The sequence below is a fragment of the Silurus meridionalis genome, chromosome 6 (assembly GCF_014805685.1).
Source record: "Silurus meridionalis isolate SWU-2019-XX chromosome 6, ASM1480568v1, whole genome shotgun sequence".
In the NCBI taxonomy this organism is placed as follows: Eukaryota; Metazoa; Chordata; class Actinopteri; order Siluriformes; family Siluridae; genus Silurus; species Silurus meridionalis.
This window is the reverse complement of record NC_060889.1, coordinates 28,756,501-28,782,929: the sequence shown is the minus strand read 5'-3', so window position 1 is coordinate 28,782,929 and position 26,429 is coordinate 28,756,501. Positions and strand designations below refer to the sequence as shown.

Genomic DNA, 26,429 nt, shown 5'->3' with positions numbered 1-26,429 from the left:
ATATATATATATATATATATTTGGTCTGAATATTTGCACCCATTGACTTCAGATCAGTAAAATATATTTAAGGTACGTTTTTACAATAATAACAATTTTTGTTCATTGTTCAACCATGACTTCCTGTTTAGTAACAGATTTTAAGTGTTATCACACTGCAGGCCTGGAGATTTCAATCACACAGACACTAAGTTTTGATGGCATGAAAGATTTCCCAAGTTTATTGAGATTTACAAAAACATTGAAAGCTGTACTTTTATTATTATATTATAATTTATTATTATTATTCTTGGTACACACAGTATGTGAGCATTTATCATAAAGATATGGCAGTTACAGCATGACAATATGGGGAAAGAGTATGGAAAGAAGTCACACAAACTTTTTAAATATTCATAGTAGACAAATTGTATAAATTGATTTAAAGAATTACCTAAGAAGATCAAAAACATTCAAATATTACAGCACTAGATTCCCAAACCACTCAAGTGTGTGTCTATATTATGCTTTTAAGAACATCAGCCATGACCTCAGAGAAACAATTGTTGCTGCTCATCAGTCTGGGAGGGGTTATAAGGCCATCTACAAATAATTACAAAATGGACCACTTTTATATTAATATAGAAAATAACAAATCCTATCTATTAATTGTAAACATTTTGTTGATAAAAATTTGCATACAAGTAAATAGAATTGAAATAAATATAAACACAAAAATGAAAACACATCTCAAGTTTGCTCACAACATTGCACACCAATGAAATGGATTTTGGGTCTGTACAGGTCAAATTGGGAATTACTCTTTCCAGTAGCAGACATAAGCAGGCTTTGTTTGGGTTTTCAGTTAAACACAAATTTTATTTATTATTTTATTATTTTTGACTTATTTTCCACCATTTTTTTAGGCTAATTTCGATTATATAGGACTTTGCACTTACATAAAAAATTATAATTAATATAAATATATAAATATATTAAAAACTTTTTAATACTTTACCCAACATGGGCTTGGACAAATATGAATGACTTTACAAAATTTGATGTTTATTATTAGTAAAACCAAACAAAGTGCATGACGACAAAATACTTTCGTAAATGTTATACAAGACAAAAAATAGTACGGAGAAACTGTACCGCTTCTAACTTTCATACAATTACATAATCAGATAACATTTGTTTATTTAAAAGTAAACATTTCTTCTAAGTAAGTAAGTATTCAGTGAGATTCAAGTTGTTTTATTTATGAGTCTGTGAAGAGAGATGACAGGGACAGCAGAGAGCGCCGACCCCCAGAGGGTTAATCGTGTTGCATCATGCCTCCACAGTCACCGGACCTGAACCCAATCGAGATGGTTTAGGGGTGAGCTGGACCGCAGAGTGAAGGCAAAAGGGCCAACAAGTGCCAAGCATCTCTCGGGGAACTCCTTCAAGACTGTTGGAAGACCATTTCAGGTGACTACCTCTTGAAGCTCATCAAGAGAATGCCAAGAGTGTGCAAAGCAGTAATCAAAGCAAAAGATGGCTACTTTGAAGAACCTACAATATGACATTTTTCAGTTGTTTCACACTTTTTTGTTATGTATATAATTCCATATATAATTCCACATGTGTTAATTCATAGTTTTGATGCCTTCAGTGTGACTCTACAATTTTCATAGTCATGAAAATAAAGAAAACTCTTTGAATGAGAAGGTGTGTCCAAACTTTAGGTCTGTACTGTATATATATATATATATATATATATAGATAGATAGATAGATAGATAGATAGATAGATAGATAGATAGATATAGATATAGATACTTTACACATATATACCTTAGGAAAAATCCAGCAGTTTACACCAGTTCATTTTCTTAGATGAACTAACTCTTCTATGACATTCTTGCCTCTGTCTTCAGTACGAACTGTTAAAAAAAAAAAAAAAAGAAATCTCAGTTGTTTCATTGAAACTTCATTTCAGGCAGACAAGCAACCACAATGCATTTGACTCCACCATATTTGTATTTAACAACCTTGTTACAAACCTCAAATTTGTAAGTTTTGAAAGTGTAGATGATTTGGCAAACTAATTAAAGCATTTGTCATGTGTACATTTAACCTATCTTTGCTATGTTTTAGGCCTAGTTCTAGGCTTCCAGCTCAGTGTTTCATCCTGGCTATGCATGTAAATGCACTTATTTACTGATACATAACAGAAGCACAACGTTCAAATTGTCATTGACATTCTACCATGGAGAAATATCTGCTAGTTCCAATTCTCCATGTCTTCAACACATTGCAGCAGAATTTGTCTTTTCTCAGCAGGCAAACCACTAGACACTCTTGTTTCGGTGGTGTTTGGCCAGGCTGTGACACAAGCTGCCATCCAGCCTCTCCTCAACTATAAGACCTCCACTAACACATCCTGACCCATCTCACTAGCCACTATCCTTTAATTTTTATGAACCCAGAGAATCAACAGCCACTTCCAGGACAGCAGGGAATTCAAGCTATCAACAAATAGAGGACATCACCAAAACTGTGATGTGAACATAAATCGAACCCTTCTCCTAACAATCGCTTCAATCCCTTGCCATCTTAAGACTGGACTACTGCAACTTCCTCCTGGAAGGCCTGCCTCTGAAAGACATTCTTTTTGACTTGTTTTCAACCTTCCTAGTTTTTTCCGCACCACCGCTCTACCATATTCCCTCCACTGGCTTCCTATAGCAGCCCACATCAGATTTGCAACACTGATGTTGGCCAACAAAGACAAACAAGGACCATCACCTCATCACAAGCTGCACTGCATAATGCTAGCTCTGATCCACATTTACGTCTCAACTGGTCCCATTATCTCCCAGGGTACAAGGAGGACATACATACTTTTCTCCATTCTGGCATCAAGGTAGTAGAGCAAACTTCCACTTGATGTCCGAAGAGAGTCTCTCGCACTCTTTGAATAATGTAAAGACCTAGAAAAGAGGGGTAACTTGGGGTTGTTGGTGACACCCTTTTTGTGAGATCTCTCAGTTGGCTGGGAGACATCTCATCACGGATCACAACTCATCAGCTGAAACCTTATCCTAGCAAAATCAAACTGCAGTTTGCCTCAGATGGATGAAGAACACAAGAAGCCAAAGCAGTACATATTTAAGGAACAGTTCTTTGGTTCTTTGGTTTTTTTCTAATCTGATTGCAAAGTGTGTTTTAATGGTAAATGGGCATTTTAGTTGTCACTGTACATTACATCACAGTGAAATTCTTTCTTTGCATATCCCAGTGTTGTTAGATGATACAGCACCCCTGGTGCAGATAGTGTTAAATATCTTGCTCCAGGGGCCCAACAGTGGTATCTTGTTGGTGCTGGGGCTTGAACCCCCAACCTTATGATCAGTAACCCAGAGCGTTAACCATTTAACCACCACTGCCCTGTCAAATGGGTTTTATACCTGTCTTGAGGTAAAATCGTCTTTCCTGTACCAACCAATAATGTAAAATGTAGAGACGCACTGAAAAAAAGTTCTTACCTCGAGCCCTGTAACATTTGACCAGCAGTATGATGGTGACCAGAACATACAGAGAGAACGTCACTGCCTTACTGATCGGCATGAGCACTGAGAATGAAGTTTGTCCATGTGATGTTCCTGAAACAGAATACAATATACAATGTTCAAAACAATTAAAACTATTATTTACCATCCAACGTTTTTTTTTTATCACAATACAGTAATACATCAAATACATTTACAGGCAGACAACAGCATGTGAGCATAGCATATTGTACAAAGACTTTCATAAATAATTGATTACAACTGGGAGAAGATGCTGATTTTGACACATTGTCACAATGGGTTTTAAAAAAAAGATTTTTATTTTATCATACAATTCAATCGTTTGACATGATACTTTGGTGAATTTTCTCTAATTTTGCCAGTGTGTTGAACATGAAACATTCTTTCTCTTTCTCTTTAACAGTAAACACACTACATGAAGACTCACCATGAACTGTGATGTTGACAGGATTACTGTTTTCTCCAGACTCAGACTCACACCAGTAAACTCCAGTGTAGGATGTGGAGAGGAAGCTGATTTTACATGTAGATCCTAAAACAGATCTTGCATGTGGGCAGATTAACAGTCCCCATTTGTGTGTGTATTGTCTTAATATCCATCCAGTAGAGTGACTCTGGTCCTCACAGCTCAGTGAGAGAGAGTCATCAGTAAAGTGTTGAGTTCTGTTGGGACTGATGATCAGAGACACTGGAGGAGATTCACCTTAAACACAGAATATTATAATTCATATGTATTATTATGGTTGTGTTTTATGGCATACCTTGCATTTGTAGTTAATGTAATTAATCGAATAATTAATCTGCCTTCAACATTCCTCACCCAGAAAGATGAATATAAAGAGTTTTACACAAAACATCAACACAGCTGTATTTCTCCATCTTACAAATATAATACACATTTACACATCTATGTCCATCATATTATACCAGAGATCCATAAAGGCTGTAGATTGCTGTAATGTGTGTGAAAGGCTGGTTCTCCTCTTCTCTTTCCTCTGCACAAATAAACTCCTGTGTGATTAAGAGCAGCAGGACTCAGAGTGTAGGAGCCTCCAGATCCTCTGCTGCTGTCTGAGAGAAGCACTGCTCTATACCTAATATGGCCATTATTGTCTCTGTAGGGAACGTCTCTGTACCAGCTGAATGTCCATTCGGTAGAGGAGTCTGTAACCTCACACTTTAGAGTGATCGAGTCTCCTTCAGTCAGCCAGCTTTGTGGAGTCACACTCAGTACTGCCTGTGGTGTTTCTGACAGGAGAAATCATAAATCCGAATATATATATATATATATATATATATATATATATATATATATATATATATATATATATATATACACACACACACACACACACACACACTTACTATATTGCCAAAAGTATTGGGTCACCTGACCTTTCCTGCCATATGTGTTTCTTCTCCAAACTGTTAACACAAAGCTGGAGGCCCTCAGTTGTACACAATGTCTTTAGATGGCGCTATAATAACATTTTGCATTCACTTGACCTTGGAAACCCAAACCTGTTCCAGCATGGCAATGCCCCGGTGCACAAAGTGATCTCCTTGAAGATCTGAAGATCTTGCTGCTATAGAGCTCTGATCTCAACCCTACTGAACACCTTTGGGATGAATGTGAACGCTGACTGCACCCCAGGTCTCCTCACCTACATCAGTACCTGCCTCTCATAACACCCTTGTGGCTGATGAACACAAATATCCATTAACACACTCCAAAATCTAGTGGAACATCTTCCCAGAAGAGTGGAGGGAACTATAAAAGCAAATTGGGACTAAATGTGGTATGCAATGTTTAAAAATCACAATTCAAACCAGGTGACCCAATACTTTTGGCAATATAGTCTTCAAACCAGACAGAGTTTATAATTAATGATTATAAATACTAAATTACACTAATTCACTAATTATCCACATATACAACTAAAGAAAAAACACAGAAAGTCCTCATTAAATATGAATATGACTCAAGAGATCTTATTGGCAGGTACCAATTTCCTGGGTTTACGTGCTTTTTTTTTTTTTTTTTTTTTTTTTTACACGCAATTGACAGTGTTACAGTGTTGCTCTCACAGTACGCCACGTTATGAATAATATTTACTATATAGTATTGTTTGTAAAATTAATTATTAGTATCGACATGGCATTTATGTATGTTTTATGTTAAGTTGATCCTGTTTTAAATAAGACCTGACCTGATCAAGGGCCATTTACTGGAACAAAATAAGAAAAATGTTCACCATGTCCTGGTAAGAATCTTGGAGATGTAGTCATTTTGTTAGAGGAGAAATACACCAACACATTGGCTCAAATCATTTTGATTTAGTATTTGGTCATTTCTGGTTTGACTCATGCTTGCCTTCATATTTATTAATGGTATTTTTGTTACTATTTGTACATCTAGATTTTGGGGTTTCTGGATTTTGACTTGAACGATATGATTTGGATTTGTTTGTGCTTGGCGGTTTGTATTGTTGATAACAGTACTCTCTGCCATTGCTGTCAACTGACCATAAAATGGAACACTAATAGTTACATAATATATTTATTCATAGCAGAGGTGGCAATAGTCCACACATTCTTTACTTAGAATTCTTTACTTAGAAGTAGAAGTGCAGATACTCATATTATTAAGACTCGTAAAGTTGAAGTTCTGACTACACTTTTTAAAGTTAAAGTAAAGAACTTTGGGTTCTGAAATGTACTTAAGTAAAAAGTAGTCATTATTACTACCTGTTTTAGTGTCACGCTGGTAACTGAACCTCACATCATAATAATATTAGGGCCATCAATCGATTAAAATATTTAACCGTGCTCTTCTAAATGTACCTTCAAATTAATACTTTCCAATTTTTTTAATACTCTAATAAACATGATCATGGACAAATATTAATGCTTTATGCAAATGCATGTTTATTATTCGTAAAATCAAAGTCAACATAGAGCAGGAAGACAAAATATCTTTCTGGTCTGAAAATGGTTCAGTGATCAGAAGGAAAAAAATGGTAATTTTACCAAATAGATTAAAACTAATGTAACGAGTCTGTTTTGAAAATGTAAGAAGTAGAAAGTACAGATTTTTGTGTAAAAATGTAATGAGTGAAAGTAAAAAGTTGTCCTAAAAAATAAATAGTGAAGTAAATTACTGATACCAGAAAAATCTACTGTACTCAAGTACTTTCAATACTTTACTTCACTATTTATCTTTTAGGCAACTTTTTACTTTCTCTAATTACATTACATTATATAAGTACTATGAACAATGTGCAATTATTGTTAGACGGTAATGAAGTGAATGTAAGTCGTCACTTAAGTAGCTTTTTGACGTATCTGTACTTCACTGTATTCACTGTACTTCAGTATTTCCATTTTGGAAAGAGTTTTACTTCACTACTATTTTAAAGTTGAATTTTGTGAAATGTTGTTTACTTTTTATTTATGAGTTGATAAAAACTAAACTGGTTGAATAGGCAGCAAGAAGCCAATCAGGGCTGAGCGTGCACTCTGTTTTGATTGGCGTTTGGTGGTATCTACACCAACATACAGTTCAACATCAGTTTATCATCCACAGAACATTTACAGAGGAATAAATGATGGACTTAAACTCGCTTCAACACACAAGGCCTTAATTTTTGCGATTTTGTTGATTTGTTTGTATCAGTGTTTGACTCATTACTGTAATTTTATTAATAGTTGAGCTGAGAGTAACACAGTCTATTTACATAAACTGAGTCGATTAAGCAAAGAGTCTTGTAGCCTTGTTCTTGTAACATTATAGCTGTAATAAATCATAGTACTTTGGAAACATAGTACATTTCTATAATTCTGTACCTCTGTACTTTTACTCAAGTGAAAGTTTAAATAGACACTTTTACATTTACTGGAGTAATATATTAATCATATTTTACCTACTGTATCTATAACTATAACATATAACTTATTACTATATCTATAACTTTTACTTAACTATCAGGATTGTGTAATTCGCCCACCACTGTATGTAACATACCACATATATGCAACCAGAATTTGACAATTTACCTTTAAATATTGCTTAAAATTATGTAAAATACCAATATTTTTAAAATATATACATTATAAACCTGTTTCTCATTTCAAAACATTAATCACTAAGTCTTATGAATAAATGAATAAATTCTCAGCTAAAACCACAAGTTTCTTTTAAAGGTCTCACATCAACTAATGGAATTAGATAACGACAGATGGTAGGACACAATGATCTTTATTACCTACTTCCTTCATTTCTGCTGTGTACTATTAATCAACCTGACTCACCTGATACAGTCAGTGTAGCAGTATTACTGATCTCTGAGCTTTGAGAGTCATTCTTCTGTCCTCTGCAGGTGTAGACACCACTGTCAGATTGATAAGCACAACTGATATTGACCTCATGCATTGAGCTGTCTGCGCTTAATCGATCGCCATGTGCATGCAGGATGTTGTTATTCTTATACCAGCTGTACCTCCATCCAAACTCTTTTTCATCATTTATGTCACAACTAAGTGTAACTTTCTCACAAGTAAATACATGTTCAGAAGGTGTTATGGACACCACAGCTTTAGGATTCCCTATAGAAACGGTAGAAGTTGTAAAAAAAAAAAAAATAATGAAGTCACTAATTGTTGTGCAATGTTCAGATTCAGAATGAGAATTTCTATTGGCCAAGTGTGTTGACACACACAAGGAATTTGTTTCCAACTGTTGGTGACTCTCAAAAAGGCATACATACATTACACAATACATTGAGTTTAGACTATACAAGACAATACAGATTTGAAATTAAAAATAAAACCCCAAGTAAAGAGTAATGTCAAAAAGAATGTACACCCTGTTCGAATTCTATGGTTTTTGCATCATAAAATCATCTGTCCCTTATCAGGTCTTAAAATGAAATAAATCCAAACTCAGAAAACCAATTTGACATTACACTCTTTCAGTATTTTACAAAAAATAAAACCAATCTCTGTGTTGTGTAAAAAAACAAAATACACAATTTCTTGATTTCTTAGTTTATTCACAGCTCTGTCACAGTGCACAGTCTGCTATGTGCTGTTGTTCATCAAGCTCGTATTCACCTCATTTTAAGACCTGCTAAAGGACCAGATTTTTTATTATGGCCTGATTTGTAAAACCTTAGAATTAAAAGAGGGTAAACTTTCTCTTTCACACAATTGTTTCCTTTGAAATTCTGCTTTGATGTGAACTTGCAGCGCTAATAATGAATCAGAAATAAAACGCTTTATTTATTTGGATTAATTGGATTATTTTGTAAGTTATATTTAAATGTGTAAATTATTTGATTTACAAATGGGAACATAAAGTCAAAAGCCATAAAAATGTGTGATTTATTTATTTATTGTTTGGCTAATTAATTTATTAATAAATCACTCAATCAACCAACCAATTAATTGATCAATCAAATGATTGAATGACGAACTTCCTTTTCGTACAGCCACATAGACATATAGACAAATTAGTACTGGTGCTGTACAAAAGCAAGCGTCTGGATTTCAATTTAAATCAGACATTTACACATAAACAAGCAAATAAATGTAAAGGTGTATATTCACCTTGAGCATGTGGCACTGTTCCAAGAAAATTCAGCACTAAGCAAACAGAAAACATAAAAAAATCAGAGTATAATTTAAAAACAGTGCATTGACCCCTTATAAATAGGTTTACATATCAGCACATTATTCCTAAAGTAATGGGACACATTTATCCAAACAGTGGGATATACATTTTATTTATTTATTTATTTTTTAATAAAAAAAAAATTGTGTAAAAATTTCATTTGAAACACATGCAATAAATTGGTACCGGGCCGCACAGAAAGGATACATAACTTACATTATTTCCGTTTTATTTATTATCTGATTCAAAAAGATTATTTATTTTGGAAAATGACTGGATTCTCTCCACCACATCTGTCTATGACTCACTCTTGATGCATGTAATGATGCCTCGGTCACATGTCTTACCTCCATCCACTACCTTCTTAAAGGGGCTCCGGCCGCTAACACATAATACATTACCGCTAAATTCAAACCCCCAAGTGAGTAAAATTAACAAAAAACAAAACAGTGGATTCACGTTTATTATATTTAGAAAATACCAGTTTTTAAGCCGGTCATGTCATTTTATTTTGTTGTATTTATCCGCCACACCTTAAAGGCCGGTCCATAAAAAAATTGTCTGACATTAAACCGGTCCTTGAAAATATTGTCCAACATCAATCCGGTCCATGGCACAAAAAAAGATTGGGGACCACTGCTATAAGGGACATACAACTTAATTATTGATTGAAAAAGTTCAATTTGACCTACAATAAAGTTCCATGTGTGCATATTCATATACTGGTCCACCTGAGCAGTCATGCTTAAGGACACAATGTCCTAATCACACAATGAACTCAATATTGTATAATTGTATACAAAAACTTCATTCCTAACATTTGTTTACTAATTTGTACCCACAATGCACCGATTCATTCAGTCTATATTTGATGTACTCTCACCACCAGATTTCCATCACTGCAATGTGACACAGCACAAAAGAAAATCTCAAAAAAGAAGCTTCGCCAAAACCAGTTAGCAAGTCAGGGTAGTTTTTTATGGTATTTAGCTCTGGAGTCAGCTGGAGGACACTGACAAGACTTTTTTTTTTACACCACAAATTGTCAATTGGCCACAAATGATAGGAGACATCATTATCTGAATTTGCTGACTCAGTTTTGTTCCCTTTTTCCATCTAGCAAATCGAAATTCCATGCACTATATAGGGTTTAGTGAATGAGTGAAGGATTTCAGATGCAGTACACATAAAGTGCGCATGGAAATGTGTTGCAGATTCTAAATTATAATATATTTTATTGATTATAAATAAATAACCTTTATTACAGTTTTTTTTATGTACTAAAGGTAGTAAAAGTGTAATTGTTTCAATTCAAAGTATTGAATTGAAACAATTCAATTATTGTACTGATGAAGTATTGGAAAAACTGTACAGTAAATGTTCTGGCACATTTGTTTTCACACCTCCTCCCCTCCCCTGAATCTGTCTGAATGCTTTAAGAAGCTAAACCACAGAAGGTCACACATCAACTGCCATTTTGTGTTTGTGCTAATGAATCTTATTTGTGCATTACTTATTGTTTATTTTAATTTATACATGCTACACTACCTCACAATAATAGAGTAATTGTATTAGAATTTAATTCCTTTACTGAGATGTTTCCCTGCACAAACCGAATTAGAAACAAAGTGGTGGCCAAAATGGTTGGCATGTTATAAGTCATTTTATAAGAACATGGATTTAAAGCCTTTCTTTTCACAGGAAATGCCACCAGAGTCTCACTAAATCACCTAAAATCATTAACTTCCGTTAATGACAATACAAAAACCATCCAGTCTGATGACAGCCATAAAGTAGAAGATCAGCTACAGATTTCAACAATGCAGTCTCAATTACACACATTAAATTTTGTGTTTTAAACTTGCTCAACTTATACTTTTACCTGTTAAAATAACATAGTTACTGAGAGTAGTTACATATCAAACTGAATCCTTTTCATAACAGAGATGAACAACTTTATACTCCTTAACTCACTCTATTATAGACACAAAGAGAAAATTTACTCACAGACCACCACAGCAAGTGAACTGAGCTCCATTCTGTCCCTCTAATGACTGACTGACTGCAGTAGCATGAGTTAAAGATTCACCACTTCCTCTATACTCTTACACTCAATGAAAGATAAAAGAAAAATGCACAGATATCTGAACGTTTTTTTGTCTTTTAATTTGCCATGTTGAATGTTAATGTTAATGCCTATTGAGTATTATTATTTAAAAAAGCAAACCCTGAAAAAAACAAACAAAAAAAACACAGAAAAAAGAAAAAAAAAAACATGGAAAAGCCATCCAAAAATCCTGCCCCATTCAAGTAATGACACTAATATTGTGCAGTTAAAAAAGAAGTTGAAACAGTTATTTATCCTGCTTTTAACAAAAAACATGTCACCTCTCCTTATAGAATGTAGAGGGTCATTCAGCTAATTGTAGCGGAAATGCCTTTGATACACCTCCTGGCAAACTGACCCCACCTCACCTCACCTTATCAAAACATTGATCCAGTATTAAAACATCTCTTAAAAAATAACCTGCTTCAACAGGGAGTTACCCCAAAGCTGGCGAAAGGACTCCATGCTGACACAAAAAAGCTGCTAGAGCTGTGGGAGATAATTGCTCTGAGGCTGGGGCTTGTTCACCCAATAGATGGTTTTGAATAATTTCTTCTCTTTAGCCTCCCCTGTCTCAGCTCTCACAGGAAAGGGACAAGCAGAACATATTCCCTTGATGAAGACGGCAGAGCTGGCATTCCAAGCCCTAAAAACGACACTTACCAGTGCACTGGTGTTGAGAAATCACAACTTTAACAGGTCCTTCATACACACATCGGAAACAGGGCAGGATGCCATGCTATTCCAGATCTTCGAGAATGATGAACACCCCGTGCACTATGCCAGCAATAAGATGACACTTGGCAAGCAAAATTATGCCACAGTGGAGCGGGAAGCCCTGGCCATCAAGTCGGTGATTGAGGAGTTGAGATATTGCCCAAATTTTACACTTATCACTGACCAAGCACCACTACAATAGATGGCCCACACGAAAGATTCTAATGCTAGAATAACCTGCTGGTTTCTGTCCATACAGGTCTAGCATACAGCTAGATCTGTATGTACACCATGGAAACACAAATGGCCTCTCCCCAAGATATAGGCTTTGGGCAGAGACATCAGCAAACAGTAGATTCGGAGCTAGTGGGGGTACTATGATGACAGGCTACAGACCCGCACCCAAAAAAAAGGAACATGCTCCAAACCAGAGTGCTGAATGGACAGCGCCGATTAAGCATTAGGATTATGGAAAACTGGGAGGCACATGATTGGAGGGCGGGGTAGAGAAATATATGCGGATAATTAGTGTGGGATCTCCTGACTATTTTAAAGAAGACTGGTGTATATAAAAGAATGATGGAAAGGCAACAGGGAGGAGAAGCGAACATAGCGTCTGTGTCTTTGTTTTTCTCCAGGCAGGAACAGCAACAGCAAAGATGATGGCCCCAGTTAGAGCACTCCCAGTTCTTCTGCAGATCTCTCTGACCCCCTCAGAAGCCAAGAATTAGGCAGCGTTCAATGTGGGCCTTAACCTGAAGATCGGATCCTCTGTCCATTTCTCTAAAGTTTCCGGAATGTTCCCGAACGCCTTGGGCACCACATACACTTCACTTCACCTCCACCTCACTTACTATTTTTTTACAAGGGTTAAACAAATGAAGAATCTGTCCCAGTCAAATATCTGAGTCTAGCATCCAGTGTTCAGCCCCTCGCACAGCTAGCCACTACTGCAATTCAATGTTTTTGAATGTTTTTAAATTGTTTTTTTATTTGTGTGTGTGTGTGTGTGTGTGTGTGTGTGTGTGTGTGTGTGTGTATTAGTTCAGTCTCTTTGTGTTAAGGAGTTTTATGGCTTGGCTTGTAGGATGAAACTGTAAAAGCTTCAATGCAAATTATACATAAATAACATCTAGTGGTGGCCTACAACTTTATCAGGAAGTCTATGTGTAATAGTTTTCAGTTAAAATAAGGTGCTAATGCAGTGTAGGCAAAGCTTTACTGTAAATGATCTGGCACATTTGGGTTCACACTTCCCTCGCTTCACTGCTGAATGTGCATGAATGTGTAATGAAGCTAAACCACAGCAGTCAACACATGAACTGCTTTTTTCTGTTTGTGCAAAGCTAATGAGAATATCTCATTTCTGCTTGACCAACTGTTTATGACTCCAATTTCAAAAAAGGTTGGGACACTGTGGAAAATGTAAATAAAAACAGAATGCAATAATACGCAAATCGCAAACATATTTGTTTAAACCGAGGAAATGTACTATTTTAATAGAAAAAAAGATCAATTTCAATTTGATAGCTGACACAACAGTACATACTGTAATATCATCAAAAGGTTTTAAGAGTCTGGAGAAATCTCTAAGCGCGAAAATAATTAATCGATGCTCACGATGCTTTTAACCATTTGATATGTTTTTGGTTTGATTGTAAATAGAATACGGATTTATGAGATTTGCAAATCATTGCATTCTGTTTTATTTACGTTTTACACAGTGTCCCAAGAATTTTGGAATTGACTTTAATTGAATTTATACATGCCACACTACCCCACATTAATGAGATAATTGTATTAGAAGACAATTCCTGTACCGAGATGTTTCTCTGAACAAAAACCAAATTAGTAATAAAAAGGTTTAAACAATGGTTGGCATTTTATAAGTAAGTCTAAATGAACCTGGATTTGTTAAATCAAATCAAATCAATCAAATCAAATTTTATTTGCAGTGAAATGCTTTATACGACTGACCGGCATGAGGGAATAGGGTAGGGGAAGAAATAAAACAAGGGAAAAAGAAGGCAGATAAATAAAACCAATAAACTATGTAAAAAATATATATATATATATATATATATATATATATATATATATATATATATATATATATATATATATATGAAATATATATGACACAGGTATGCTTATGATACAGTAAACAGTAATCACATAAGGTGGTTGATGTGATTGTCTTTAAAGTGAACGTGTGCGGTATGGTGTGGTATAAAGTGCACTGTGCCGTGCAAGTCCACAGTTAAAGTGGCTGTCCAGGGTTTAAAGTGTTGTAGTGCGAGAAAAAAAAGAAAAAGAAAAATATATGCAGAAGTGTGAGGATGAAGAGAGAGTGACCAGCTTTTAGATCCAGTTTTTAGATCCTGGGTGTCTCTATTTAAGCTGTCTCTGTTAAAGCCTTTCTGTTCAATTTTTTATTCTAACAGTTTAAATAATCATGAGAGGTTGTAGATTAATTATATTATTCAACCCCTGTATTTTATACTTGTTCTTCTTGAACTCTTACCTGTTGAGTCCCACATCAAACTAAATCCTTCTCATAACAGTTATGGATATACAGATGGTCCCTGAGTTACAATGGTTCGACTTATGATTTTTCAAATTTACGATGGCGATAGTGATACGACAAAATTGTACAAATATTAAACATTTCCCACAACAGGCACAGGCAGCAGCGTACGATGTACAATATGTTGGATGCACAGCTGGGATGAGCGTAACTCTCGCCCAGTGAGATGCCCCACTCTCGCTAGCGTTTGATGGAGTAAAGTTGTCTCAGTGTGAGTGTGTATTTCTTTCTGTTTCAGAAACAGATTTAAACAGCAATTTTAGTAATAAAAGCTTCCAAGTCCAAGTCTTCCAAGTGCCCAAGTATGTCTCCTGCAGCTAGTGAAAAAATAAGAGGAAACCCATCAGTTTATAGCAGAAAATTATCTCCATCATAAGTAGAGGAATACCTGTACATATCCACCTAAACAGTCATGCTGAAGTACACACAATGTCCTAATCACACAAACACATCACTGAGCACATTAAGCACATTATAAACATATTTAAACCCCATCTCTCACTCTAATAAAGCAGGGCTTCACAAGGAGTGGACTCGAATCCATCCTGTCTCTCTAATGATGTACAGAAGTGGCTTGAGTATTGTCTGACAATCAGCAGAATAAAAAAGAGAAGTGGGAAGTGGTGGAGATAGACTTCTATTTCAGTGAACACAGACAGAGACACAGCCATCTGAACAGTTTCTGTTCTTTCATTTGTCATAGTAAAGTTTTTAAATTAAAATAGTGCAATGGTGCATGTTAAAGCCATGCGATTTTGTGTGTTCTTACAGACAGTCAAAAGCTCCCGAATAAGACAAAAACACAGGAAAACACAGGAAAAATTATATGACATGCATTTACGTCCATAATTGCAAAAGGCTAAAAAACGCTAATCCTGCATCTTAACATTTTCCAACAATGGCAGTAATATTCTGCACTTAAGAGAGCAGTGGAAAACAACAACAGACAGGACATACCACCCATACCCAACAGTGTGTTTTGTGCCTGTTTGTAAATATTATAGCATGCAAAATACTTCACTACAGATTGCCCTGAAGATAAGCGGTATGTACAGGGTCCTTCAGCTAGCTGGGGTGAAATGGCTTGTCCATGCACCTCCTACCAATTTTTGATTGACTTGATATGGAAAACTATCGTAGGAAACATTTCTGTTAAAAGTCGCTGGTTATACAAACTAACATCAGGTAAAGCTTAACAGACAGGATCACTGCAGTTGTCAATCTTTTTTTTGCATTCATTAAGCGTTCAGCATTGGGAATACCTACTTCCCAAATTCTGAGAGTTGCTGACAGTATGTGTCATTCTGAGAGATGCTGACTTCAGGGTGTTTAGTGCTGGGTTGCATAACAGAGGCTCTTCCTACACACCATTTGTTTTCCATGATAACTTGTCCATTCATTTTACATATCAGTAAAAAGGGGTTCATCTTGCCAGGTCAAGATGTCCATTTTTCCTTTCTCCTTATAAGGACACAAGCCCCTGTTTGTGCTATCTAAAGTCTGAGGAATACTAGGTCTTGAGGTCCTACCTGCTATATATAATATTGGTGCTCTTTAACAGTGTTGGCCAGACCACAGAAACAACAATAAATAAAATAAAAATAAAGACTGCTGAATATTTTATATTAAATCTTATGGAGGTTCAATTATCACTATTTTGTGCCACAGGGATGAGGCATCAGGTTTTTGTAAAGACAAAGACTCTCTCCCAGTTAGATAATTGGGATTGCAACCAAAATCATTTAGACAACTGAGCTCACACCTCCTCTACAAGACTATTATAAATGTGTCTTTTGTACCTTTCAGGGACTAGGTATTCAAAACTAAACCTACAACCACTCTAATTCCCCGCACAGTAAGGGTCCTACACTGAACCACCCCATTCTGTCTGAATGTTTTGTGGAGAACTATTTTAGATCAAATAATGAAGGGAGAGATCTAGAGTTGTCAGCACTTTGTTCACTTGTCATGGGAGTGGTTATGCAATGGAGTTGTCCTGAGATTGAACCACTTTGTCTGATTTGCAGTTTTATACATATACTCCGACTACTAATAATTTTTATCCAGCAAGCCAGTAATAATCCAAAAAGGAATTGCAGATCTACATTTAAAGACTTGTCTTGATGTAGTGCCAGAAAACCTTAACTTTGCATGATATTGTATCTCTAACTATAAAAAAAAAAAACGACTCCTTTCCCAATCTCATAAACACTTTTTCATGTGTCCCAAAAAATCTTGCAATTGAAACTAGTTTTTGCCATTGAAACTCTTGTTGAAATGCCAGTAATACATCTTAAGGTAGGGACACACCAAACCAATGCCGAAGAACTAGCTCGAAGGACTGTGGTGCGTCAGGCTAAAAAAGTTGCACTAGAACACATCGAACAGATTACAACTCTCCCTAACCCAAAAGTGACAGTAGTTTGAATTTGACATCCAAACAGGGAAGATTGTTAAACAAAGCTTGTTTAAGGTTTGGAAATTTGCTCTGATTTTGAAATCAAATCTTTTTGCAGATGAAGCTTATTAAACATAAGTTGGGGTTAGGCGTGTTGTGTAATCTACAGTATGTACGTATATTGTGCTTTACGTTTTACACGTGTTCATTCGCTAAGCTGAATAGCCATTCAGAGTTCTCTTTCTCAACAACAAGCTCCGCTACCAATTTGACATGCAGAATCGGCCGAAAAACATTTGACACCATCTGAATATTGCCTATGGTGGAACACATGAAAAAAACTAAACACGAACGACTCTCAAAAACCACCTGACATTGCCCCAACAGCTGACAGTTGGCTGATGGTCGACTGGGCGGTAGGTTCCTGTCATTAGTATGCAGTTAATTATAATCCATTTGTGATAATAAAATGGCCTAGCCGGGGATGGCTAACTTTCGAATACCCTGAGAATGCGAGGTGATGTCAAGCAGGTCTTCAACTGTTCAAAAGCTTGTTGGTATTGTGGTGATCAGTAAAAGCCTGTCCCTTTTTCACTACATTTACATTTGCGGCATTTAGCAGACGCCCTTCTCTGTTGCTTTGTGCTTTGAGTATCTAGCAATGAATAAATCTACACTGGTACACTAGATTACAAATTTAGGATAAATCAGACTACAACTCTTGATTTTTACAAAGCAAACTTGGAAAGTGCTAATTTAAGTGTTTCAGGAAGAGGTAGGTCTAAAGATAGCCAGGGACTCCGCTGTTCGGTGCCAGAACAGATAAAAAACATCCCTAAGCAGGACTCAACCCAGGGATCTCCACACTGTGAAGCATGAGCGCTACCACTGCCTCTCTATGCAATGCCCCAAAAATGTGTGAAGCACTAAAGTTGTGTAATCCTAAGGACAGGATCCATGGATACCCACCAGTAGCCACTGTTTAGGTTGACAAATATGGGTGCCCCAGAGAGTGATTTGAGGATCTCAGTAAGGTTTGGGAGGGGACAACCCTGAATCTGAGGCTTTTTTGTGGACTGGAACTATATTTTTACCCAGACAGAGAAGATTACTAACCATATTTCAGAATCTACTTAAACTGCTCTCTCACAACAGCTTGTTTGACCGTGGTTAAGTGCTAAGGTTGATGTTTGAACTGATAACAATTACAATAGATGATATTCCTCACACCTCCAACATTATACCAGTGGCCTTTCAAGAAGGCTGTTTGTGATGGGTCCTTTAGGCACCATGGCAGCAGTTGTGTGGCCGAGCGCCACCTTGTGAAAGGAAGGCAGAACTGGGAAAAACAGTGAGGGTCACACACCTGCACATGATTTGTATTTAAGTGTACTATCTTGCATTTACATTTACGGCATGTGGCAGACACAGTTATTCAGAGCGTCTTACAATTCTCATTTATACAACTGAGCAGTTGAGGGTGGTGGCAGTGGGATCAGAACTCTCAACCTTTTGACCAGAAATCCAATGTTTTAACAACTCGGCTAACACCTTCCAGTGAGCACTGAAATGCAATCAACTGCAGTGAGCAGTGAAAGGATAAAGGGGCATGGAATCAGAGCATTTCAGAGCAGAGATAGAAAGAGCATTCATGATAAAACTGCAAAAGACGAAGTCAGAAATAAAGAAGTAAGAAGCAAGAAATGAAATGAAAAGGACTGCCTCCTGCTGCCTCAATCCCCCCCTCAAAAGTTTTTGCACTAGTGTAGAGATGTTCGAGATTCAGAGAAGAAGGAATGGTAGACAGATGACAAGTTTCACTTCTTACAGAATAATTTTTCGCTTTTCTGCAATTTATTGCACATACATACACATGCGCCCAGACATATGCACATGCCGTGTACAGTTTTCTCTCTCACTGCTCTACTTTCATGTTCCTTTTATCCTCTTGTAATGTCTGGCACAGGTAATTTAGGTTTCAGGTCCCAGGCATTCCTTTTAACCCTTGACATCTGAATTTCAATCAAAGGATGAGCACCAAGGCTTACACTTTAATTGGGAGTTTGTATACCACAGTGTCATACCCACACCCCGGAAGACACGAAGCAGGACAAACTCTGACCTCTCCAGCTGACTTTAAAGCAGCAGTCAACTGATAACACAAGCCAGTCTCTATACCTTACACAGTACACACACACACACACACACACACACACACACACACACACACACACACACACACACCACACTGAAAGCCAGATAACCCCCTAGCCTCTCTGGTTGACTTAACAGGGACCCTCAAACCCATATAACAATTCACTCTCGAAACTCTGCCCTAGTACGTCTGTTTGTGACACACACACAGACACGCGTCTTCTTGGCCGGGGAGACCCAGAATTAATAAAAATAAATAATAAAAGATTATACTGTCTGTTCGGCATACGAACAGACCAAATAAGTGTAACGTTAATTCCATTACCGTCAATTTAACTTAATTTAAATATTTATGAGTGACTATAACCCGTTATAATTACTTATAAATATTACCTTTTTTTTGCGAGCTAAATTCACTACACTCTCATTCATTAATGGAAATCATGTGCAGGTGTTTGATCCTTACAACTCACTTCCCTCTTTTCACAAGCTGGTACTAAGCCACGCACCAACTCTCATACCTGCACATGCTTTAAGGACATTTTATAGTCATTTTAAAGTTGTAGCTGTTCTCCAGATGATTGTTAGTTATCACGAGTTTCTCTTTTGAGCGGCTTCAGAGCCAGCATGTAAAGTAAGGTTTTATGCTTTTAGGTATCCTTATGGCCATTTCATGCAAGGGGTCTGTGTCATCAGAGTCTTAAAAAAAGTAAAATGTTAGTTTGAAATGGTCACTTTTGACGGCTGGAACAAAGAGTCATTAGAGAAGTAAGAGAAAGTGGTGGAGTGGTAGTAGGTGGTGGGCCAGTAGGTGGTGGACCAGTTCCTGTGTCTTCAGCTCAAAGTAATTTCTGTCAAGCAGGTGGTACATTGATTGATTTCTGTGAGCAAGCTTTTCAGAAATCCATTGACCTCCAGCTGTAGCTGTTCCAAAAAGAAGAGTATCTTTGACACAAAAGATGCATCAGCTTTTTGGAGTTCCTTATAAAACAACCTGTTCAGCAGCAAGTTTAACTATGAGTCTCTTCTGAAAAGAAGCTGTTTTCTTCAGCTTCTTTTCACTAGGCCACTGTAGATGAGAGCCATATGCTTTCTGATTAGAATGAACTAGAAGGTGCATTAGTTGTGCTGTATCTAAATCTAAATCTAAAATGCATTACCTAGAAATGAATACTGGTTTGAATTAGCATTGTGTTTATCATCTTGTTCAAATATTTGGATAATTAAGACCATAATAAACAGGGAAAACTTGCACAGGCTTCATTGGATTAAAAAAATAGAATAAATTGAATGAACTTCATTCACTTCATTTACATGCTCCTTCATGCTGCACTAACAATTCATCAGAAAGCCAAAGGGTAATTTTACATAAAAATGATAGTGAAGTGTGTGTTTTAGCAGAATTAGTGAATGCTAATAAAGTGTGGGCAAAAGTTGAATGAATATAGGTCAGCTGCAGACAAAAACTCTTTGACCTCCTATCTCTACTGCTTATGCTTTATCTTCAACACTCTTTACTGCACACACACTGGTTTTTAAATTGGACCCTGCACATTTACCACATTTGTCCTTTTTTTTTTACCTTTCAGTCATTACTCACATCCCCTTTTGCTGAACACATATGGAAACCACAACTTTCAACATGTCTCCGTTTTCAGCCCTTAACCCTCTCAATGCCCTTGTGTGTATACAAGACTAGTGAGAATTATGTGCAATGTTACTGTAGATTATTAACCATTATCTCAGCAAGTCCGACTAATACTATCGTAATTTAAAGTCTTTATTAAAGACTGTTTACAGGAAACACTACCAGAGTCTGACCACACCAGATAAGCACGTTACAGCTTATCACAAACACAATATCTATCACTAGATTATCTAAACCCTGTGTATTCAATTGGCTCTACTTGTAGTTTTACCTGTTGAGCTCCCATAGTTAAATGGTAGTATTTACACATTAAATTAAACCCTTCATATAATAAATATAGATATGCTGCTCCACCTGAGCAGTCATGCTCAAGTCTACACAATGCCTTAATCACACTTCAAACTGCAAATAACAGTTGTTTTACCCTAACACTCATTTTAATTAAGACACAAAGACAACATTTACTCACAAAGCATCACTGCAAGTGGACTGAGCTTCATCTTGTCCTTCTAATAAGTGACAGAACAGTGGTGTGCTTTAAAGCCTTACCACTTCCTGTATACCCACAGAGCATGCTCTCTCTCTCTCTCTCTCTCTCTCTCTCTCTCACACAGTGTTACTGCCCACAGGAAACATCACAGCAGCAAAGCATATTACGACTCATCACAACCATGACTTCCATAAACCATATTTCCAAAAATATGAACATCATTTGATAATTTTCTTCTGGCAGTTAAATTGATCATGTGCAATTATCATAGAACAGCACATGACAACAGGACACAAAAATTCTTAGATTTCAACAATGCAAACTTTCTTACACTTATTAGATTAATGCAACCCCCTTACTCTTCTTGTACTCTTACCTAACAAACTGAGCTCCATCCTGTTCCTCTAATGATTTAACAGAAGTCTTTTGTCTCCTCTTTAGCCACCTCTGAGTGCTCATCAACTGTAACTCAACCCCAGCAAAACTAAATTGCTGGCCTCCTGTACATAAGACCCCTTAAGTGGTGGCACAGGACCCATGGGTTCTCACTAAATTGGAATCCCCTCCATATGTTTGTGGGGTGTCTGTGTGTGTGGGGGGGTGGGTGAGAGACTGGCTTGCGTTATTATTTTAATGCTGCATTAAAGTCGACTAGAGAGGTCAGGAATTAACCTGTTTTGTATCTTTGGTGCAGGGGTACAACACTGTGATACGAAACCCCCCAATAGAGGTATAACCCATGGTGCTTGTCCTTTGAGTGAACTGCAAATGTTAAAGGTTAAAACCTGGGACATGAAATCTAAAAAACACTAGCCAGACCCTACATATTCCCCCTTTTGGCGGGTGGAGTTCCTAATGAAGGGGAACATCATCAGCCAACAGCTATGAAGGTCGGCTGGTAGGTGGATCATGGTGGTCAGAAGGCAGGTAGATCATGGTGGTCTGGAAGCAGGTGGATCATGGTGGCCTAATGGCACTAGCTTCTAGCTTCTCTCAGCCCTTGGGTTCTCAGGCTGAGGGTTGAGCTTAGTAAAGTTTAGCATTGTCTTTGATTAAGTCCCACATCTCTGATGTTTTCGCTTGAAGGCACGGAGAAGAGCAGCAGTGCACCGGTTCATTGACCTTTTTACTCCATTGATTCTTTCAAACAGGAATAGGGTAAGGCCAAGGTTCAGTGCATACCTGATGGCTGTGGAGATGGAAAGCGCTGTCTAGGTGGTGGTCCAGGACAGGTAAAAGGGAAGTTGGTTGGTATTAGCAGTTGAAACTTGGAGGGCCGATTGGGGTGATGTTGATTGTTTAACACGGAGAGCCTTTTGTAGTTTTCTTTTTCCTCCTGCACCTCTCTGCCATTACCAGGTCCAGCTGACTGTGAACACATGCTGGGTCCTTCTGAGCCTCCTCAGCTTGGTTCCTTAGTGCTGATGATTCCTGTCCAAGGTTGGAGATGCTTGCTTTATCCCTCTTTGTAGCATTCAGGTTATCACAAAGCCATTCTGGGCTCAGATTCTGTAGGTCAATAGGAGCCTTGGGCAGAAGGGTACCAGTCATGGCATTCAACCAGATCTAGTTAATCCCAGTGGGCATCAGGACTGGATGGTCAGGACATGCTGGTCTCAAAGAGACAAAGACAGCACAAAAGGCCAATTCAAGTTCTACATTCATATTCTATGCCCAGTTTGACCTGATGGGTTCAGACAGCTAGCAGGGGATAGATCAGGCTGGCGGCATGATAACCTAATGGATCACCTAAAGATTTGGCTACCTTGAGTTGCTAAGCTTTCCTTGATAATTCCCAAGTTAGGTCTCACCCTCACACCAAAACCAAATAAAATGAGGACAAACAGATCAACTACTCACAACACGAATGTGATAGAGCAGGACGAGGCCTGTAACTGCTGTTACAGGTTTGGATGGATTTTTACATAAAAGGAAGCTCTGTCGGAGCTAGTTTGTGGGTTATTTGTCTTGTTTAAATGGCGGAAGCAGGCAAAAAAATGCATTGAAGGTTGAGGGTAAACCTAATGCTGTTTTGGGGTTTTGCCTGATGTTGACAATGCACAGAGACTGGACTTGTAGTACTCAGGGCATAGGTGTTTACATCCAGTCTCAGTCAGTGCCAGGGAAAAACCTGGATGGGTGGCTTCACTCGCGGTCATGCACGGCGGAGGCAACCTTCCTTCCCTGACCAAGTAAAGGAGAAGTGCTACAAAGGTTAACCCTAAATAGCCAAACACCTAATTGTAAATGTAATTTTACCCTCTGTTTAAAATGTATTTAAAATAAGTGAGAGGAGGAGGAGGGAAGAAAATAAGTGAGAGGATAGAGAAGAGAAAAATAAAAATAAATAAACAAATGAATAATCAAAATAGATAACAAAAGTAAAAATGAAAAAACCAGTTTATCAAAACAAAAACAAAAATTTAAGTAAAATAAAAAAACTAATAATATTAATAATAATAATAATAATGAGGATGATATTAAATTAAAATAATAATAATAAAAATTAAAACAAATGCAAACACACAAATACCAGGAGGCAGAGAGAGAGAGAGAGAGAGAGAGAGAGAGAGAGAGTGCCGACCTAGCTAAGGAGTTTACACACACTGAAGTTAGTCGTTAGAGGGAGGAAGTTTGCAAAAGTGCTACACTTAAACAGCCTGTCCCCTAGTGTTTATCTGAAAGTGTTGCGCCCTAAATTACTTCGATAGTGGTTGTGATTGATAATGTTTGGTGTAGGATTATTCTCGACCCTATGTATCGTGTGATGCTGTCTGAAACAGATTTTAAGGTTTGTGTCATTAGGCAGGATTTCTTTGCTGTTCCTACAGATAGATACCTCAGATAAGGTCTTTAGAAGACAGTACAAGGAACATCGCTCAAATCAATCTTTATCAAAATGAGAGACAATTTCTTAATTCCAAAAGATCCTTAGAGTTTGTGCCCTTAATGGCACAAAGTATGCTTTATATATTATAAGCTTTTATTAATTCTATAAATCTCCCTGGCCAAGAAAGACACGACCCCCATTACTTTATACTGTACAAATAATAGAGCATGTAGTGGGATCCAAAATATTGCAGGAACTTAATGTGAGCGGCATTTAAAAACAATCAATTATAACAAATACGGCATTTGATGATTGAGTCAAAAACAACATGGAACTAACTACACAAACATACAAAAAGGAAGAAAAAAAAGAAAAAGAAAAGAAACTAAAAGTATAGGTAAAAGGAAAAGAGAAGGAAAAAGAAGAAAGTGAGAGAAAGAAAGAAAATGAATGGCAAGCTTAACTTCAAAATAAACACAACCTAAACAAGAATCTTTAAGAAATTCAAATTCACCTTAAAAATAAGGGGCTCAAGTTTAATTACGCGTTTAGACTGGTTGGTAAAAAGATTACTTGCATTGGTTACTTTGTTGAACAAGAGACTGGATGCGGTAGACAATGGAAATTCTTGAAGAGTCCATTAGGAGAAAGTTAGAAGTTCTTCCATGTTCTCCTGAAGATCAGAGAAGGAGAAGTTCTTAAAGGTAAAGCTTGCCGGAAGATCCGCATCAAAGGGTTTGAGTCCCGTCTCGGAGAAGAGGTTCTAAGCGATGATTGGTGGGGTTCAGGACATTTTAAAGGTCCCTGAGCCACACCCATCTTTGGTGGAATGGCCAATGCCAGGCATCAACTTTTCGGAGGGAGAAACTTTCTTTGTTCGTGCATTTGTGGGGTGTGTGTGTGTGTGTGTGTGTGCCACACTCACACTTTGTGTCCTCCGGGGTGGTTGGTTTGTACTGTGTATAGGGTATAGAGACTGGCTTGCGTTATCATTTGAATGCTGCCCCCCCCAATAGGGGTGTAAACCATGGTGCTTGTCCTGTGAGTAAACTGCAAATGTTAAAGGTTAAAAGGAATACCTGAGACATGAAATCTATAAGACACTAGCCAGACCTTACAGCGGAATTGCATTTGTTTAGCTGATTTTCCTGGTCTCTCGTAGATACGGCATTGTTTTTATGATTTTTTTTGTTGGAATAATGGAATTTATTAATAAAATTATAATTATTAAATATAAAATGAAGTAAAAATGTTAATACTTTACAGTACATGTCCTCACTATAAATGTGATACAGTGAACTGTATTTCTACAAATTTACACAAAATTCATCTCGCTATATTCTTGCAAATGTTTTCAGGGTGTGTTTAAAGTGTGTGTGAGGATGATTTACAGCTTAAACAATAAAAGAAAAAGCATTTTTGCGGTGGCGTCCGTTTATCGTGTTTTTTTGTTTATCGCGGGTGGTTTTGGAATGTAACCACCGCGATAAACGGGGGATTACTGTAGAGGCACAAGTCAAAACCAGAACTGAACGTTTCCCCTCTTTTCTCTAAAATAGAATCCCCATTCATGATGTTATCGATGTGGAGGTGGGATCAAGACAGGCTTGGGCAGACTGGAAACTCTGGTTGGGAGTTGGACCTGCACACAACACAGCATACAAAAAGTACACACAACAGTGTGTATGCATTATTAACTTTGTATGCATTATCCAATTTAAGCAGGGCCTCCATTAATGGAATGGATAATGTGTGGAGTCTGTAGTGACTGAAGAGGGAGTTTAAGGTGGGTCACTGTATCGTGGTCAATTAAATACAACTTACAACAGAAAAATGGACAATTGGTAGCTCAGTGGATAAGATTTTAAACTTGGTAAATCCAAACACCAGCAACATTAAGCTACTATTGATGGTACTATTTAGCAAGACTCATAACCCTTAACTGCTCAGCTGTATGAAATAATTGTAAGTTGCTCTGGATAAGTGCATCTGCCAAATGCAATAGTTCTGTCAATACAAAAGGAGTTCCTGAGAAAGAAATTGTGCTACAACAGAGAATGTCTGGTGAGACAGAAACTGGAATGAATCATTGTTTTATGTGGATATTTTAATTCCTTGGCCAGAACTAAAAAACTTTTTTAATGTGTTTAATGTGTTTTGGAGATTTTCAGTCTTATGTTAATCCTGTACATCACTGTAGCTGTGTGTAGCCATACTGTAGGATCCAATGATCTACTTTTAGCAACAGAAACAAAGTACACATTGTCTTGG

The 26,429-nt window shown here is 37.1% G+C and overlaps 1 protein-coding gene across 7 annotated transcripts; it reads right to left on the bottom strand.

Annotated features, from left to right (window-relative positions):
- Window positions 1-204: 204 nt before the first annotated feature.
- Window positions 205-21,381, bottom strand: LOC124387370 (Fc receptor-like protein 5). 7 transcript variants are annotated; one of them, XR_006926144.1, is made up of 8 exons: window positions 21,308-21,381; window positions 9,164-9,199; window positions 7,868-8,161; window positions 4,377-4,804; window positions 3,984-4,259; window positions 3,512-3,628; window positions 1,818-1,906; window positions 205-1,432 (listed from the first exon to the last, which is right to left on the bottom strand). XR_006926144.1 is itself a non-coding variant. In XM_046851693.1 (8 exons), the coding sequence occupies exons 1-7, from the start codon at window positions 21,336-21,338 to the stop codon at window positions 1,848-1,850; spliced, it is 1,134 nt and encodes a 377-aa protein (XP_046707649.1). In that variant the 5' UTR covers window positions 21,339-21,381; the 3' UTR covers window positions 205-1,432; window positions 1,818-1,847. The 7 variants fall into 7 exon arrangements, 6 of the variants coding, with proteins under 6 accessions (XP_046707649.1, XP_046707650.1, XP_046707652.1 ...); XM_046851693.1 differs by having other exon boundaries at window positions 4,484-4,804; XM_046851694.1 differs by lacking the exon at window positions 21,308-21,381 and adding an exon at window positions 11,235-11,379 and having other exon boundaries at window positions 4,484-4,804.
- Window positions 21,382-26,429: the final 5,048 nt, after the last annotated feature.